This window comes from Cheilinus undulatus, linkage group 22 (genome assembly GCF_018320785.1).
Source record: "Cheilinus undulatus linkage group 22, ASM1832078v1, whole genome shotgun sequence".
Lineage (NCBI taxonomy): Eukaryota > Metazoa > Chordata > Actinopteri > Labriformes > Labridae > Cheilinus > Cheilinus undulatus.
The window spans coordinates 25,421,862-25,440,821 of record NC_054886.1 but is presented as its reverse complement, the minus strand read 5'-3'; the positions used below and the strand labels follow the sequence as shown (position 1 = coordinate 25,440,821).

General features: G+C 40.0%; 2 protein-coding genes across 2 annotated transcripts; both read right to left on the bottom strand.

Moving 5' to 3' along the window:
• Positions 1–416: 416 nt before the first annotated feature.
• Positions 417–7,307, bottom strand: LOC121504542 (E3 ubiquitin/ISG15 ligase TRIM25-like). The gene is made up of 4 exons (XM_041779412.1): positions 7,192–7,307; positions 6,063–6,712; positions 2,449–2,679; positions 417–2,351 (listed from the first exon to the last, which is right to left on the bottom strand). Exons 2-4 carry the CDS (start codon positions 6,666–6,668, stop codon positions 2,325–2,327), a joined length of 864 nt encoding a protein of 287 aa, XP_041635346.1. The 5' UTR covers positions 6,669–6,712; positions 7,192–7,307; the 3' UTR covers positions 417–2,324.
• A 3,637-nt stretch (positions 7,308–10,944) lies between these two features.
• On the bottom strand, positions 10,945–18,822 carry LOC121504142 (zinc finger protein RFP-like). The gene is made up of 7 exons (XM_041778775.1): positions 18,714–18,822; positions 16,023–16,609; positions 15,839–15,934; positions 15,499–15,732; positions 12,522–12,669; positions 12,413–12,439; positions 10,945–12,338 (listed from the first exon to the last, which is right to left on the bottom strand). Exons 2-7 carry the CDS (start codon positions 16,602–16,604, stop codon positions 11,758–11,760), a joined length of 1,668 nt encoding a protein of 555 aa, XP_041634709.1. The 5' UTR covers positions 16,605–16,609; positions 18,714–18,822; the 3' UTR covers positions 10,945–11,757.
• Between the last annotated feature and the right edge of the window lie 138 nt (positions 18,823–18,960).

The following is an 18,960-nucleotide window of genomic DNA, read 5'->3' as shown; positions in this document are numbered from 1 at the left end:
CTCTTTCTTTGCAAAATTATCTTTTCTCCGTTGACTTTTTGCCAAAAGAACTCAGTTTGGAGAGCAATATGTTGTGTTCACACTAGATGTAAGCAAAATTATATGTAAAGTCAATGTAAAGACGCGAATTTGACTTGGGTGATGCAAATGCAGCACATTTGTAACGTGAATCACGCAAGTAATTCATGCAGGTTAGGCAAATTCCTGCTGCATTAAAAGTCCGGTTGACTTGATTTGCTTTTTCGTGAGAGTTGAAAAATTGGAACGTAAGTGAATGACTTGTGCTGTGATGCCGGCTGTGATGAATACAAACAAGACATGGAGAGAAGCTTGTGGTGTCTGTCTGTGGCTACCCTGAGCCATACGATACAGCAAGCCTGTTCTACTGGTGCAGGAATAAAAAAGAGCTGTGTGAAAGCATTTAATAATAATCATCATCATCTTTATTTATAGATCCCTTTTCAAAACAGAGTTGCAAAGTGCTTCACAATCAACAGAGATAACAACGCAGATAAAACACCAATAAAATCAGGCAGCAAAGTGGGCACAGATAAAAAGATCAAAACGTTGTTGTGCTCATATAAAATTAGGTAAAACTCAAGTCAAATCAGGAAAGACTCTTTGATAAAAGCAGAAGAGATCTAAAAGAAGTCACTGATTGGGCCAAATGGATTTCCTCAGGCAGGGTGTTCCAGAGCCTCGTGGCACTGACCCGTTTTCAGCTGGGCCCCTGGAACGGCTAGGCCATTAGGAGCTTTATAAGTAAAATGTTAAAATTGATTCTGAAACACACTGGGGGCCAGTGTAGAGAGGATAAAATCGGAGTAGTGTGCTCAGATCTTCTAGTTTTAGTTAAAAGCCTGGCTGCTAATTTTTGAACCATCTGCAGGCGGTAAATATCTTTTTGGCTCAGGCTAGTAAAAAGGCTGCTGCAGTAATCTAGGTGTGGGGATATAAAAGCATGTAAAAGTGTCTGTGTCTTTAAGAATTCAAGCTGATATTTTGAGACATTTCTCAGATGATAAAAACAGAATTGCACATATTTAGTAAAAGTTTTTCAAAAGTTAAAATGCTATCAAACCACACTACTAGATTTTTTGCAACATGCCTTATTTTATTAAAAAAGGAACCAGCAGATGGCAGCACTTCCTCTGTGATGAGCTGGGATCCAGTGTCAGTTTTGTCATCATTTAATTGTAAAAAGTTGACATGACATCCAGCTCTTCACATCGTCACAGCAAATTTTCAGGATGCTCTGGTCTGATGGATTAACTCATATGTATAGCTGAGTGTCATCTGCATAAATATGAAAAGGAACGCCATGTTTTCAATAATGTACCTCAGTTAAAGAAAATACAAAGAAGATAAAAATGGTCCCAAAACTGACCTCTTGGGTACACCATACATGATAATGGAAGCATGATGAGGTATGATTGTTTGCAGAGACATAGAACTGTTTCTGTTTGATAAATAAGAATAGAACCACTTTAAGACCACGCCAGATAACCCGAACCCAGTGTCTGTCACTTTCTAATACTGCCGCTACTTTCCACAGCAGATACAAATCAGAAATCCTCTCATTGTAGTTGAGCTCAGCCATGTTTGTTAAGAACTGACTGAAATGCCAGATGTGGTAGAAGGAAGCCCCTCCCTTTTCACATCCTTTGGGTGCTAACGTACCTGCCAGCTAGTCGATGGCAAGCCTGATAATAGAGCGGTTTTTGTAGGCAAAACCTGGAAGCCTATGGGATTCTCAGTGGGTTTTTAGATCATTACTGCAAATAAGTCTGGCATTTAACCAAAAACTCACTCAAAAATCCCATAAACTTTCAGACGAGGGAACCGGAAGTGCTACTGTGGTAACTCGCTTTCGCCTCTCAGTCCTGCACCACTCTGTCTTGGAGTGGTCTTATTGAATTTTCTTCAATAAGGCCTCTAATTTTTTCTAGACTCCCTTTCAAACTCCTTTTTTCAAATAGGACTCCAAAACCATTGTGCAAAAATAGCTCAGATGAGAGTGAGGTAGACTGAAGATCTAAAGGTCCCTGGTTCCATCCTGGGTTTTGGCAGCAGATGGTGTCTATCCCACAAATAGACTTTGTGTCATTTATGGTTCCAATTCTCTAAGAGTAAAGTCTCAGTATTGGATGCCATAGTCCTCATTAAGACCTCCTACTTTTCCTGACGCTTTTGCTTTTTCAGATTGGACTGTAATGTCTTTGTGCCTCAACAGATCAGTCAGGGTTGTGGGATTCAAGCTTTGGCTCCAGTTTGTCTGGTTCTGGTTCTCTTGATGGTGAAATGTTAACAACCTTTGTCCATGATTATGTTGAGGATCTGTGCAGAAATCTCTGTAAGGAAAAGAAAGAGGTTTGTTTAATATCACAAATACAAAAAGAAACAGGTGGTTTCCTGGAGTCATTTTTGACTTTGGACCATGAAGCAGACCTGGAGAAAGCGGAGGTTGTCTTCAGTTTGCGAGAGCTGCTCCAGTTCCGTGTACCTCAGCTGAAGTTCTGAGATTTCCTCCTCCAGCTGTATGATGAGCTCTTTATTTTTTGCCCTTGCTTCTTTGGGATTTTCCTCACTAATGTCTGAAGACTGCTTGGTTTTCTCAACTTTGTTTACTCTCTCTTGAATTGCTTGCTGGAGTTGGATCCTTCTCAGTCTAAGTTTAACCTGTGGAAAGATGAAAAATAAGACCTAATGTTACATTAAAAATACAATGTTTTTTATGTTTATTTATTGCATTTTCATTTAAGTGTTCAACCTCAGAAACTGCACCACTGCCGTACCAGATGTGTCCTAATTATCATAACCAGACCTGGTTGGGGTTATAGACCATTGTGTTGGCCAGATGTGACCCAGATGTTGTAAACAAAACCTGTCTTGGGTAACAACAAGTGTTTTTTGGGCTAGGTGCAGCCTGAAGTGTGCAAGCCAGACATGGCTTTGGTTATGGCAAGTTTTGTTATGACCAGTTGGTCCAAATGATGCAAGCTGAACCTGACCTGGATTCCAGCATGTGTAAAATTAGCCAGATGTGGCCTTAAATGTTGCAAACTGGACCTGGCTTGGGTCACAGCAGGGGCTATAATGATAAGACATGGTTCAAATAACATATTTCAAACCTGATGTGGTTTACTGAAGGCATTTTGATGGCTAGTTGTGGTCAAAATGTTGTTAGCCAAACCTGGCTAGGGTTAGAGTTATGTGGGCCAGATGTGGCCCAAATGATGCCATCCATGCCTGACTTAGCTCCCAGTAAAGAAAGGGTTGGCCAGGTAAGGTCCAAATGTTGCAATCTGGACCTGGCTTAAGTTATGGCAAGTGTTGTGAGGGTCAATTGCGGCCCAGATGATGCAAACAGAACCTTAACTGAGTTCTAGTAAACATTAGATTGGCCAGACGTGGGTCTAGATCTTATGAGCAGGACCCAGTTTGGGTTACAGTAAGGTGTATGTGGACCAGATGTGGCCAAAATGTTGATTCACTGCAAGACTTATGCCCCGTTTACATGCAACTTTTTGAGTGAAAACGCAAAAGTTTTGTTGCATTTTGGCTGTCCGTTTACACGGCAACAGCGTTTTGGTGCCTGAAAACGCAAGTTGGCTGCAATCAGCTGTCAAGCACGAGTGTTGCAGCACACTGGACCCAGCCGAGATGTGATGTAGTTTACTGCTTGTCATAACACAGACAACTGGATTTAGAAAAGGGGACGCATTATTCTTGTTTAGAGGGCTATCAGTGCCAGTTTCTTTAGATAAAGTCATGCTATTAATTTTGGAAGTAATTACTTTGTTTATCGATCATCATGATAATCACCGTCATCAACATCGTAGTGAGGCAGAGATATTTCACGGCTCATATTAACACAAAATGCTTTGCTAGATCAGTCTTGATATAATGTAGATATCTGCTGAGAATAATTCATTCCCCACAGACAAATTCAGCTCCTACAACCTTTTATTTCTCGTGGATTTTCTCATAAAGTGTGCCGCAGCTGGAGCCTTTTTTTACAATAATATTTCTATTTTCCTATATGTCTGCTTCTTGGAAATGATTTAGACTTTATCTTTTTTTCTTTAAGTTTTAATAACTTATTGAATTTCCCTTCGGGGATAAATAAAGTTATTGTATTGTGACTCCCCTGTCTCCTCCTCCACCAGCTACATATCAATGTACAGCTGATGGAGGAGACAGGATTAGAGCTTCTGTGTTTAGTTAAAAAAGATAGTTAATCACTTCCAAGAAGCAGATAAAATTGAAAAAAGGGAAGTAGAAATATTGTTCTGGAAAGGCTATCATTCTTTTTCTGTGCTAAAAGCAGGAAGCGCTGCACTTTTGGAGAAATCCACAAGAAATCAAAGGCTTTAGGAGAAAAGTTTGTCCCTGGAAAATCAAACAGTCTTAACAGTATTTCGTTCTAATAACACTGGTCTTGCAATTCATTTTTGTGTTTATATGTGCCGTAAAATTTTGCTGCCGCTAAGATGGTGATGAGGAGGAGGATTTAGTGATGAATTACTCTCATGCACACGTGTATGATAAAAAATGTTACATATTATCAAAAACACATGAAAAACAGTCCTTGTTGTAGAGACAGTTTTATGTGGTAAATCACCTTACAAGGCATTTTTCTGTTTCCTGCGTTCTCATGTAGATGGAGATTGTTTTCAAAATGTTGAAGTGTAAATGTGGAACTTTTGGGAAACGAAAATGGAAAACGAAGCAAAACGTTGCCGTGTAAACAAGGCAAGGCTTGCCAGATTTGATCAAATATTGCAAGCCTTGCCTTGTTTTGCTTATAGCAGATGTTGTGTGGGGCAGATGTGGCCCCCTTGCAATTTGACTGACTTGTATTACAGCATGAATTTTGCGGGCCAGATGTGGCAGAAGTGTTGCAAGCCAACAAGTATTGAGTCCAACCTTTCTTAGATCACAGCAAGGGTTATGTGGACCAGATGTAGGTGAAATGTTGCATCTTAGTTTACAGCAAGTGTTATGAGTCATATGTGGCTGAAATGTTGCAAGATAGACCTTTCTTGGATTATAGCGTCATAAACAAAAAGTATCCCAAATGTTGTGCGCCAGGTCTGGCTTTGTTAATTGGAATTGCCATTTGGGCAGGATGTGGCACAACAGATTAAAGCTAACCTGATATGAGTTCCAGTAAGTGTTGGCTTGGCTTGAGTTATGGCAATTATTACATGGACCAGATGTTGCCAAAATATCATTTGCCAGACCTGGCTTTGGTAACAGCATATGTGGCTTAAATGTTGCAAGACAAACCTTTCTTGTTTTACAGATGTGTGAACCAGATGTGGCCCATATAGAAGGTGCGGTGTGGGTCAGATGCGACCCAAAAGATGCAAGCCTCACCTGAGCTGAGTTCCAGCAAATGTTGTATGAGCCACATGTGGCCCAGATTGTTCAAGAAAGGCCTCACTTAGGATATGGCAATGATTATGTGAACCAGATGTGGCCCATATATTACAGGTCTGACCTGGTTTGGGCTACTACAAGTGTGATGAAAGCTAGACCTGGCTTCTTTTGATGAATTGTTGTTGACCCAGATGAGGCCCAAATGTTGTAAGACTGACTTCATTTGGGTTATGGCAAATGTTATGTGGGCCTGATGTGAACAAAAAGTAATTTTCCAGAAATGTCTGTGGTTAAAGCAACAATATGAGGACCAGATTTGGCCTTATGTTGTGGGCTGGACCTGGCTTGGGTTTTGGCTAATGTTATGTAATTCAGATGTGGCCCAAATATTGTGAGCCAGGCCTGGTTTTGGTTATAGGAAGTTTTGTGTGGGCCAGATCTGGCCAAAATATGTTTATGTTCATTCAAAATTAGTTTCTATAAGAAATTGTTTTGGTGAAAGCACAATATATGTTTTTTGTAACATCTGGCCCATTTACAGTGAAGCTATGGTTTATTTCTGCTGATAAATCGTTCTCCTTCAAGTTGAGGTTTTTCAGGTTTTTGCTGATTTTGTGCTATCCATAGAGTGACACAAAAATAACTAAACTAAAAATCATGATGCTCTCAGCCTTTACCTTCTTCTTTGTCGCCTCCCTGTGGATAGAAATGATGTGATGACCCCTGTGCTCTGTCTGGGCACACATGGCACAAATACATGTCTGATCACTCCTGCAGAATCGGCTTAACTGCTTCCCATGCACTCCACAAACAGAGTCTTCCATGTTCTTCACCACACTGATCAGATGATGGTGCCCAAGATCTTCATCCTTGTAATGAGGCTCCAGATGACTGGCACAAAATGACGCCATGCACACAAGGCAGGATTTGACTGCCCTGCGCTTTGCTTGGCAGAAATCGCAGAGAACCTCTCCAGATTTGAAAGGCCGGGTTGCATCCTCTATATCCTCGCTTAGGGTGTGCAGAGTTTTGTCCATTTGAAGTTGGGGTCTGGTGGAGTACGAGGCCTTGCAGAGGGGGCACAGATAAGCTCCATGGATCCTCCAGAATTCACCGATACAGCCAAGGCAGAAGCGGTGTCCACAAGGGAGGGATGCAGGTCTACGGAGCTGATCCAGACAGATGCAGCACTGATCATGCTCAGACATTGGCTTAAGTGGATTGTTGGCCTTCTTTTTGTGTGTGCGCACACCTGTGGTTCCTGGCTGGTGTTGCTTTAGCATGCACAGATCATAGTGTAATCCAGTGGTTGTTGATTGCAGTACATCTGCACAGAAAATAAAGATGTGTGAGCAAACATTTACTTTACAGTACTTTGCTGTCTTTAATATAAGGATCCTTTAACAGTTGAATAAAAAATGACTTAAACCGAGTTTTACATCACTCCTTGTGTTGCTTGATATTGATACCAAGACTGCTGTGCCCAAAACTACTACAGAATAAAACTGTAAGACCAAATGCTCATCCCTAGATTACAAGAATGGCTCTCAACCAGAGCAGGCAATTAAATGGTGATTAAAGTAGCAAATTAGAATGTTTTTTCCAACTCTACATGCCTGTATTTCACACAAAGGCACTATAAGGGACTTTAGGGAGAGAAAAAAGCAAATAGAAACATCACAAATGAAACTGAAACTAACAGCACACGTTCTCTCAGTTAGTCCTCTGGGAATCAAAGGCATCAAACTTAACTCTATAAACAGTAAAATACAACAAACCATGCTAATTATCAGTAAACATACTTACATTTTGATGGACACAAACGAAGGAAGTACACACACCATAAAGCCCCCTCTTCTAAGACTAAAAATGTGACAGAACTTCACAGTGTCTCAGCTTCTCTCTCGCTGTTCTTAAGTGGCAAACTCATCTGAGTTGGACTAGACTAACTGGAACAGAGCGTGGGGGGAGCAGTCCAGACATTCTGTGGCTGGAACATACCAACTTGAGGGGGAGTCCAGCAGAGCAGCTTGAGTGTAATCATGGGCCTTTTATTTTACAGATCTATTTACAATGTCTACACGGCCAATGTCACATTAATAAATGTTTGATTAATCCTAAATAAGTATGTCAGGGAGCAGGGAGAGTGTATTTTTTAAGTTTTACTGCACTCGTTTTTGGAGTAAAACATCTACTATAACAAAGTTGCATGTCCAGTTTTACATCAGACATAAAACCATAATAAGCATCATAATTTAAATGTAAATTTTATTGTTTTAATGGTATGAACATTGTGAAATTGCTGTAAATTATGATATCACCACGTTTAATCATTGCAACCCTGGCACCCTCTGACCTCTGGATGACTTCTGTTCTCCATATACGATCAGTCCTATGCTGTTTTACTATTTAATGGTTTCAAGATTCCCCGATACCCCCTTCAAAGACCAGCAGGTGTGTGTCCCCCTTAAACTCTGTCACCACTGTCCCATTAGAAATACACACAAACATGGCCTGTCAGTTTCACAGTTTCAAGATCCCCTAAAACCAAGATTTTCCTTGATTTGACCCACACCAGTAGATCTAAAATCCATCAGAATTAGATTTGGGTCAAATTTGACACAAATAGCCTCAGTGTACAAAACGCTGTTGCACCTACACAAACGTATAATTTTTGAAATACCTTGATGTTTTTGTGTTTTGGATTGCTTTAGGAAAAGTCATCAAATTTTTTAGAGTCAAGTTCAGCCCACACTGGCTACATACACACTGCAGGTAAAAGTGACCCCAATCTGATTTTATTTTATTTTATTTTTTATTTTTTATTTTTTTTTGCTCATCTGAAAATTTCTCCCATTTCTTTTTCTTCTTTGTCCCTTAAGGGGCTCTGTACATCCGTGACTTATATCTGTTTTTTTGTTTTTCAAGTCACATCAAATCTGATCTTTCCATAACAGATTCAGGCTACATTGGCCATGTTCACACTACAGTTAAATGTGACCCAAATCTAATTTTTATTTATTTATTTATTGCTCATTTGTGACTTATATCTAATTTTTTCTGTATAAACAGCACAAGTCACATTGAATCTGATCTTTTCGAGTCAGATTCAGGCCACTCTCCTATGTGCTTCTAAATCAGATATTTATCTGATCTTTAGGAATTTGACTGCAGTGTTAGCAGCCAAACAAAAATCAGTTCTGAGAAAAGATCAGAATTGATCATTAAGGCCCGCAGTGTCAACCTAGCCTTAAGTAGTCTGGTACAACTGGTAGCCTGTCAATATGGTGGTTCTGACTGGTTCCGACCCAAACAAAGCCCATAATGCACTGCACAGGGATGTTGGATGCCAAGCCCTATATAAAGGAACTTTGGGTTCCCTGACTAAAAAGCCCTGACATTCACATTAACAGATTTTGATTAATAATTATTGTACTCAATGGTCTACATCAGGGGGGCCTGGGGGCCCAATGCGGCCCGTGAGCCATTTTTGACTGGCCCTCAACACATTCTTGTCTTGAAATGAAATATGGTCTGCATTAGAGCATGAAGCTTGTACTAGACTACATTGTTCCTCTTAATTTCAGCAAAAAGCAGTGCTACCATGCTAATTCTGTAAACAAACATTTTGACAAGATGAATTTGTTCATGTTTTTTTTTCTTCATGACAAAATTGAGACCACACCATAAATGGTAGATATATTGGCAACTAAAATAATAACAATATCTTGATTTACAACACCCCGATAGATCACGACAGCAAATAGCAGCACTAATGACGTTCCAGGGACAGAGCCAGTGGTATGACCAGGGCCCCCTGAAAACTGATTGGTCACCTCAAACTCCTTAAAATGATTAGTTATTTGCCTTTCAGCCATTAAATAGCCATTTTAACATGCCCAATCAAAAAGATTATATTTACCTACATCAGACTGGTCTTATTAACTTCTGTTAGGCATATGAAAGTGGCCCCACCGTCCATATCTGTATGTGGCCCAGAGTGGAAAAACATTGGACAACCCTGGTCTACATTCATGTCAGTAATAATAATGGCAATAATTGAGAAAAAATTAATGAGGTCTGTAATTCAAAGCATTGAAAATGACAGTAAGCAGTTAATATAACCTTAACCTTATCGACAGAGGGATTAAAGAACGTCTGTCACTGTGGTCTGACTTTATAATGAGTTTGACATGTGGTGGTTAAATTGCAGTAGGTTAGCTTCGATGGCCAAATGTAAAATGCAGAGCACGCTGCTAACATTTATCATAGACAAATATTGACATGGGTGGTGCTAAAGCTACTACACCAGAACTATGTGGCATATGTGAAACATTGCAAAAACTCAGCCAACCAGAATCCAACATTTTTCTGAAGCATGTAGTGTAAAAGTGTTGCTGTGGCATGTCACTCATGAGGCTGTTAAAAGTAAACCCATAACACCATAAATAACATTAACTGTGAATGTATATTAAATCATTTGTTTATCAGCTCTGATTCTACTGAAATAATCAAAACTCTTTGTATATCACACCATGAAAGAAAAAAAAAACCCTCACCTTTCACTGTAGTTCTGCATCCACGTGTCCTTAAGAGGCACTGACAGTGTTTAAATATTTGTCGTTTCCTCCTCTGGACACATAAAGACACACCTATGACTGCTAGGAAAGAGGGCGGTCCCTTCAGACTGTCATTTCCTGGATGCTTTTAAACAAACACAACTGATAAAACAGGTGGAAAAGTTTATTTACATGATTTCAGCCACAGCCCAAAAACAGGACAACAAAAAAACATACAGAGAAGTTTGTTTTTCTAATACAGCAAACATTTACCAAAACCCTGTACCACAGACATTCTTATGACTAAAAATAACAGCATTGTAAAGTCAGGTACAACATGTTAAGTTTGATTACACCTTCTCCTGATAAGGATTCATTAAAGTGAGAGTTCATAGTCCAAGTAGGCACCAAAGGTTGGTGGAGCATTTCCAAACCTCAGAAAACAACACCAAAAAAGGTAAAAGAAGGATCAAACAGGTGTTTTCTTTTCTCAGTTAAGCTGCCATTATTAGCAAGCTTGATTGCCAGGTTTAGTTAAACAGTCTAAGTTTACTTCAGAGGATGACGAGAACAGCATTTGACAACTTAAGGCAGGACAGTCTGGCTGAAGTCTGCCTCTCTAGGCACCTGCTCTGCAGACCACTGCCACAATTCACCACTGTCAGGACGTGAAGACCTGCGAAACCTTTCTAAAAAAAAACAAACAAAAAAAACACATCTTTTTAAGTTAATGATAATCATATTAAACTTCTTTAAGGTTAGGCTGGGGCGATAGGCCAGCGTTCTAATAATGCTAATAATAGATTTTTTAAATTGCTTATCACTTATCCTGTTTGGGGTCACGTGGGGGCTGGAGCCTATCCCAGCTGTCACTGGGCGAAAGGCAGGGTACACCCTGGACTGGTTGCCAGTCAATCACAGGGCTGACATAGAGAGACAGACAACCAGGCACGCTCACACTCACACCTATGGCCAATTTTAGCATCATCAGTTAACCTAATGAGCATGTTTTTGGTGGTGGGAGGAAGCCGGAGTACCTGGAGAGAACCCACAAGTGCACAGGGAGAACATGCAAACTCCGCAAGGTCTCTGGTTCACTTCCCCGACCTGGTTCAATTCCCGGTAGGGACCTTCTTGCTGTGGGGCAACAGCGCTAACCACTGCATTGCCGTGCAGCCCAAGTAACTAACCTGACCTGTAAAATCTAATTACAAAACATTTAATATGACCAATGAAACATCCTGCTTACAGGCAAAAGCTTGTCCTCCATAAAAACACACTATTGCTGCTAATGTAGCTATGGCTAAAGCTAAAGAGGTTATGATAGCTTACGTAGCTAAGCTATCTACATCAGTTTATGCTACATTTACTAAAGCTAGCATAGCTACTTTAGCTTATGTAGCTATATTAGCTAATGTACCAATGTTAACTTCATAGCTAGCCAAACTATGTTAGCTTTAGCTACATAGCGAAAGCAAGCCAACATTCACATAACTACTTTCAAAACAGCAAACAAGCTGTAGCAGCAAACTACGTCACACCTGTTCTGATGGTGTCTCTCAGTGGTGGTCTGCAAGAGAGATATCTCAGAGCGGCAGTCTGCAGCCAGATCACTCTCATTTTTGGCTCAAAGGGCATGACTCAATAACAGGTTTGTTCCTTCTGGAGATTTAAAGCATCATAATTTTATATTTATCTGTCTCTCAAGTTTAATGAACAATGCAACTCAGGGGACATGCTGTATATTTTTATAGCTTAATCTGAAATGAACCATTTTGGTCTTGCAATGTTTAATCTCACATCTTCCAGCGACTTATTTTTTATCCTGTTCGACAGAACGAAGGCGAGCAACAAGTGACGCCCAATCTTCCATTGAGGAAATGACCAAAGGCTCAGATTTCTTGGCTCTGCTGTGCAGGTAGAAGTATGGGAAGACCTTCCCAGTGAATGATGCTTGTGTGAAAGAATAAATGTGCTGCTTTCTGTCCACATCAAAGAAAGAGACTCTGCCTTCATTGTAATCCAAATACACTCCTATATCCCTCGGCCTGGGGCACAGGTTAAGAACCGTGTAGGGTGTGCAATGAACCTGATAATCGAAACCCCTTTTTCCGATGGCAAAGAAGCCGTTTTCTCTCCTCAGGGCTTTCTTTCCTGATCTGTCCGCGGTTGCTGTTGCAACTCCAATATCCCAGTTGTTTCTCAGTCCCACTCTGACCTCCCAGTAGTGGCGTCCAGATGTGAAGCCTGTCTTTCCCAAAACCATGGGACAGTCAAACTTGAAGAGGTCATCAGAAGGAGAGTCCCTGGCATTGCTGAAGTACTTCAAGCGTTTTCCAAATTCAGTCACGACAAGGCCGCAACCAGCAGTGTCAGAATCGAATGTCACCGACTCTGAAAACATTTACTTTAGCTTCATATTTATACTCCAAGTCAAGAACAAAAAATGAAGGCATCCATTATCTTACCTTTATATTGTTTCATCTTGGTCAATTCTGTAAGTTCAAAACACAACACATCAGACAGGAGACTCAAACAGAAATCTGCGCTGATGTAAAAACAAAGGGAAATATTTACCTTTCTCAGTCAGAGCTTTCAGCTCTGATTGAAAATAGTGGACAAGACGAGTCATGGCTCTCCTCACCGTCTGCACGCACAGGTCCGAGTACACACCGATATTAGACCAGTTCTTGGTAGCTGACATGGTGTTCAAGGTCTGTAAAGTCTGAAATGATTCACAAACACAAGATTATGTGTGACACTGAGCTGGAGCTGATCTATTTTTAAGCAAACTGTAGACATCTGTTCTGTTTGTCACTCTGTCACTCCTGGAGTCTTAAATATAATTTTTACAAGAATGGGCGGGAAAACAAAGGAGGAATATTTGACCCTATCCTTGAACTTTGCCCCATGACCTCCAAAGTCTAATCAGTTTATTGTTGGATTAGGGTGAACATTACAGACAAGTTTCCAAAAAATTCAGAGGGGGCTGGCTGCAGACTGTACATCTCTGATGGAAAGGAAGTGTCATAATTTGCTGGTACAACATATTTCACATTTTTAGATTTTATTCTGAATGAAACTTTATTCATAAACAAAGTCTGGCAGTTACAGTCATGAAACAACAGTAATGCAAACATTACAGACAAAGCAACATTTCATAAATAAAAAAAAAGCTACAGAGGATCTCCTTAGCTTTGTAAGCTTTAGCTAAAGCTTACATTCTATGTAATGTTACTAAGTTAGCTTTAGCAATGTAAGCTTTAGCAAATGTAGCTGGAGCTAACATAGCTATGTAGATAACATAGCTGCTTCACAAGCTAAGCTTTAGCTACAAAAGCTATGTAGCTACATTAACTACTTAGCTCAGTTATCTATAGCTAAGTTAGCTTTAGCAATGTAAGTTTTAGAAAACTTAGCTGAAGTGAACATAGCTATTTAGTTAACATAGCTGCTTTGTGAGCTAAGCTTTAGCTGCATTAGCTTTGTAGCTAAGTTGATTACTTAGCTATATTATCTACAGCTAAGTTAGCTTAAGCAGCATCAGCTTTACTTTGATAATGTAGCTACGTAGCTGCTTTGTGAGCTCTGGTAGCCCTTTTATCCATGTAACTTAAAGCTAACAAAGCTATGCAAGCTACACTTGCTGTGTTTGAATGTTTTCATGGAGGATGAGCTTTTTCCTCTAAGCAGACTGTAAAGCTAGCACACTTGATTTGTTTTCAACCACCTGTTTTCAAAGCCTGGCAGCCCAACCCTAACCAAATAGTGTTAACTTTTGTTTTGGTTTTTTTTTGTTTTTTTTCTATTTAATGCTTTTATGACTTTTTGGTGCACAGGCCAGTGGACAGTGGCAAAAAGTCTTACTCAGTTTCAGACCAGCCGACTAGAAGTTTGCGTGAACTACAGCTTCACCTACATTTTCTTGATGAAAGAAATCGTGTTATTCCTATGATGCTAATTGTTCACTGTGTAGATTGAATCCATGTAGTAGAGTGAGAAGAGGAGGCCTGTTAACCAGAGCTACAGTCCTGTCTAGCTTTGGGTGGGCTTGTTACACTTTCAGAACAGTTTGTAATGTTAGAAATCTGTTTAACTGCCCTGTAATTCTGGGGCCAAAGAAAAGTTGACAACATTTAATCACTTAATCAGCTAGTCAGGCATGTCGCTAGTCTGAGACAAACCTGGGACACTCATAGTCTCTCTAAATCAACCCTACCACAGGGCCTGACAAGTCTATGGTTTTAATGCCTTAAGATCTATGACCAAGACCAGTGGTTCTCAAATGGTGTGCCAAGGCACACTAGTGTGCCTTAAGGCAAGTCTAGGTGTGCCGTGGGAATTTGTACAATATTTTATTACTTCAACTTTATGGCAAGGACTGTAACCAGGCCTGCCCACAGATCTGGACCCCTGAAAAACCCCAGAGAATGGGACCTCCCCAGTTGGGATTTATTGATGATATAAGTGCATGTGTGTTGGATCGGTAGCATTGGAGCTAGCATCCTGGCTAACAGTTACCTCATTAAGAGCTGAAAAGCATGGCAAGCTATTATTGGGTTGAATTGGGGTTGAAATTATTAATTCATGCTACTTTTAACTAAGTTAACCAGTTTTTCTACCCATTTTTGCCACTTCTTATTACTACTTTTAACCCATTTTTGCTCCCTTTTTGCCACTTTTCGCCCAAGTTTGCTATTGTTTGGCCATTTTTTGCCATTTTCCCCATCACTTTTGACTCCATTTTACCACCTCTTATGAATTAACCATTTTTTTCCACTTTTCTGCCACTTGTGATCTATTTTGCCACCTTTTGGATAGTTTCAACCCATTTATGCCACCTTCTTGCCAATTTTTGCCCACTTTGGCCTTTTTCTCACCACTTTTTTTTCCCAGTTTTGCCTTTTTATCACTTTTAACCCATTTTTACCACCTTTTCACAACACTTAATCCTTTTAAGACACTTTAAGACATTTTTGCCCATTTCTGACTTTATTTTTCCACTATTTGCCCACTTTTGCTATCTCTATGATCCCTCAGTCGGATGGGCCCCAGAAAGCTCTTCCCTTTATCCCCCCTTATAGGCCACCTTGACTGTAACATTATTTAAAAAGTCTATTTTGTATCGATTTAAATATGGTGTGCCTGGAGATTTTGGCTTAACCTTAGGTGTGCCTTGGGTGAATAAAAGTTTGAAAACCACAAACCTAGACTACAATGCTGTAAATTAAGCTTTACATGTGGTGGTAAGATCATTTTATTTGAGTGGGCAGTTCTCCTTTATGTCTTGTTTAGCATGCTAAGCTATGCTAATTGGTTTGTGTTTGGATTTTCATTTACTACATAGTGATTTGATTGGCCTTAAGTCTTTACATGTTACCCTAGAGAGAAGAGCAAAACATATTTCCAAATTTTAAATATATCATCTGCGTAAAAAAACACTTATGGCTTTTTGGTGAAATGACAATTGTGTTCTAAGTGCACACATAAGGATGTAATGTATTTTTGCAAATTACTATAGACTTAGATTGGTAAGTAAACTTGACAATCCAACCTGCAGGAGTTGAAAAGAGTCGTCACTTTGCGAAAGCGCCTCCAGCTCAGAATACGTCTTCTGCAGTTCATTGATTTCCGCTTGCAGCTCTTCGATCATGGCGCTGTCTTTCTTCTGTGATTTTCTCAGCTTCTCTTTGATATTCGTTGTCAGTTTAGTCTGTGTCTCTTGTACATGAGTCATCAGATTACTGAAGAGCTTTTCACTGTCTTCAATTTCTTTTTCAGCTTTCTCCTAATAGACATGAATAAAACCACATCATCAGCTTACAGTGTTAACAAACAGAGATGGTAAGCATTGTCCATTTTGATATACAGATAAAATGTTGTAACTGACTTACTTTGGTTATTTCAGATGAGTTTGTAAATTCCTTTATCTTTTCCACTCTTTCGTCATTCATCATTTTAATCCTTGCCTGTTTGGACCCAATATCCTCCTGAAAAAAATATATTTGTGACAAAGTGGCTTTTAGTTGAGATTTAGCTCATTCTTCATGTCTCATAAGAAGAACGTATGAGACTTACTTTCTGCTGAGCTGCTTCTTCTTCAACAGGAACCGTCTCGTGGTCTTTATGGTCGGTCTCACTGCACAGCAGACAGATAAACACCTGCTCATCCCTGCAGAAAAGCTCCAGAAGTCTGTCGTGCTTCTCACACTTCCTCTCCTCCAGGTTCTCCACCGGGTCGATCAGCTTGTGTCTCATCAGGGCAGGGACTCTGTGGTGAGGTTCCAGGTGGGCTTCGCAGTACGATGTCCAACAAACAAGACATGACTTCGAAGCCTTGAATTTGGTCTCCGTGCAAACGTCACACTTCACCTGCCACGGTGCAGTGTCACTCTCGGGCATTTCAAGTTTCCGCCGCTTTATTTCGGTAGAAATCTCCTCGATGACCTCATTTGTGGAGATCTCAGGTCTTATGTAGAATCTTTTATTACACATGGGGCAGTGGCATGTGTCGCTTTTGTCCCAGTGATCGCTCAGGCAGGTCTTGCAGAAGTTGTGGCCACATGGGGTGGTGACCGGGTCGCTGAAGACACTCAGACAGATGGAGCACTGAAAGTGATCCTCCGGCAATGAGGCGAGGAAGCTTAAGGATAACATCATGAACTCTGTGGGAGAAACTTCTTTCAGTCTATTTACATAATATATGTAGCTACAAAAACTGATTCTATAGTTGTTGCAAGCATGACTTTTAACGATGCAATCTCCATTTTAATGTACATTAACAGTTAACTGTGTTTTCCTGTGTTCCACAGAGTGCCCTGGTCTGATTACAGTACTATGTAACTTTCGCAGCAGGTCATTATTCTCTAGCATACAGAAGTATGTACAGCTTTATGGCACTAGTTTACACACCAGACTGAGCTAAAAAGAAGCTAGTTATTCTGTCTCAGACGGGATAATACAATTCCAAAAGCAAAGAAAATGAAAAGTGTTGTGATTGGGGATCACTGCTTAAATTAGGTACAGTGAAGTGAAAAAAGTTTTCTCTTTTTGCATGTTTTAAATGTTCCAGATCTTCAAACAAATTTTGAAATATGACACAGAAAACCCCAAGCCAAAACAAAAAGCAGTGTCTAAATAATGGTCCTATGTGTAAAAGTAATTGCCTCCTAAACCTAATAGCTGTGGCGCCACCCGCTGCAAGACCTGCAAGCAAGAATTTTCGCTATCTGGCATTGAGTCACATCATTGGGAATTTGGTCCACTCTTCTTTGCAGAGTTGTTTTTATTAAGCAACATTTGAGGGTTTTCCAGGCCTACTTAAGGTCATGCCAAAGCATCTTACTTGGATTTAAGTCTGGACTTTACCTGGGCCAATCCAACACCTTCATTTTTACGCCATTCATAGGTTGACTTGCTTGTGTGTGTGGGATCACTGTCCTGCTGCATAACAGAAGAGCGCTTGAGTTTGAGGTCCCCTCCACGTCTGTGTCAAGCAGTCCCAGACTATCACACTACCAACATCATGTTTGACTGTTGGTATGATTTTTTTCATACAAAATACTGTGGTTCTTTTACGCCACATGTAACAGGCTTCCAAAAAGTTCAGCTCTCATTTCTCCAAAGTCTGGGGATCATCAGGATGTTTTTGGCAAACGTGAGACGAGCCTTTGTGTACTTTTTGATCAGCAGTTGTTGTTGCCTAGGAACTCTCCAACGGATGTCATTTTTGCCAAGTCTCTTTCTTACTGTTCTCATGAACACTTACTTTAACTGAGTTAGCTGAGGCCTGCAGGTCTTTAGATGTTGTTCTGGGTTCTTTTGTGACCTCCTGGATGAGTTGTCAATGCACTCTTAGAGTAAATTTGGCTGGCTGGCCACCCCTGGGAAGGTTAGCCACTGTTCCTTCAGTTTTCTTCAGTTGTGGATAATGGCTGTCACCATGGTTCGCTTAAGTCCTATAGCCTTAGAAATGGCTTCGGGACTTTGGCAAATTATTTTGTTTTTCATCTGTTCTTTAATTTCTTTCGATCAAAACATGATATGTAGCTTTTTAAAATCTTTTAGCATACTTCACTTCATCAGGCAGGTTCTATTTAAGGGTTCAGTCATGCTTAAATAAGGATGGTAACACCTTTTTCACATAGGACTAGGTAGGCTTGTGTGTCTTTTTTTCCTTATCTTTGTCTAATATTAAAATTTGTTTCATGATCTAAAACATTTACTGTGACAGATTGGGAAAAAAAACACACTTGTGCATAATTATAGTTAAAAAACTCCTGATAATTAATGAGACAGATGCTCAGGAGGGGAACGAGTCCATAAAAAATACCAGCAAACTCCTACAAGGTCTAACATTTGTGCACAATATAATGTGTGAGAGTTTGCTTGTGATTTCTGGTAACTGAAAAGTGCTCAGTACTTGTTAACCAGCGCCTGTTCTTGTTGACATGTTATCAGTATAACTTAATTTTTACTATTATCCTTTAAGTTTGAAATTCTGGTTGCCACTGTGTTAAATGTAAATGAAATAAAGCTATGATATTTGCCTTATACTGAATATGTTGACCAAAAATAAGGCGAAGGAAGATTAAAAGTCAGATAAGTCTTTGGAGTCAGATCTATTTTAAGGCTTTTAACAAAGCAATCCTGACCCGCCCAGTGACTCACATTCACATGAATCAGCTTGCACATCTTAAATAACAATCCTGCAGTTTTGTATTTAAAAGTAAGAAAAAAAATGTCAAAAAACACTGTAGAATGACTCACCAGTTCTTTTTCACTGTTCTTCTGTAACACTCAAAGGCTTCGACTGTTTCTCACAAACAAAACCAAAAAGCAGCGATGAAAACCACCAGAAGTTCAGTGCACATGGGAAGAATGAGCTCTCAGAGGCTGAGGCCGGTCCACTGACTTTGGTGGGTGTGGTTAAGAGATGGCATTTTGGTGAAATGAAACTTAACTTTCTATGAAGCCAGAGGAGAGATGTAAGAGGATATTTATTCAAAATCACAGA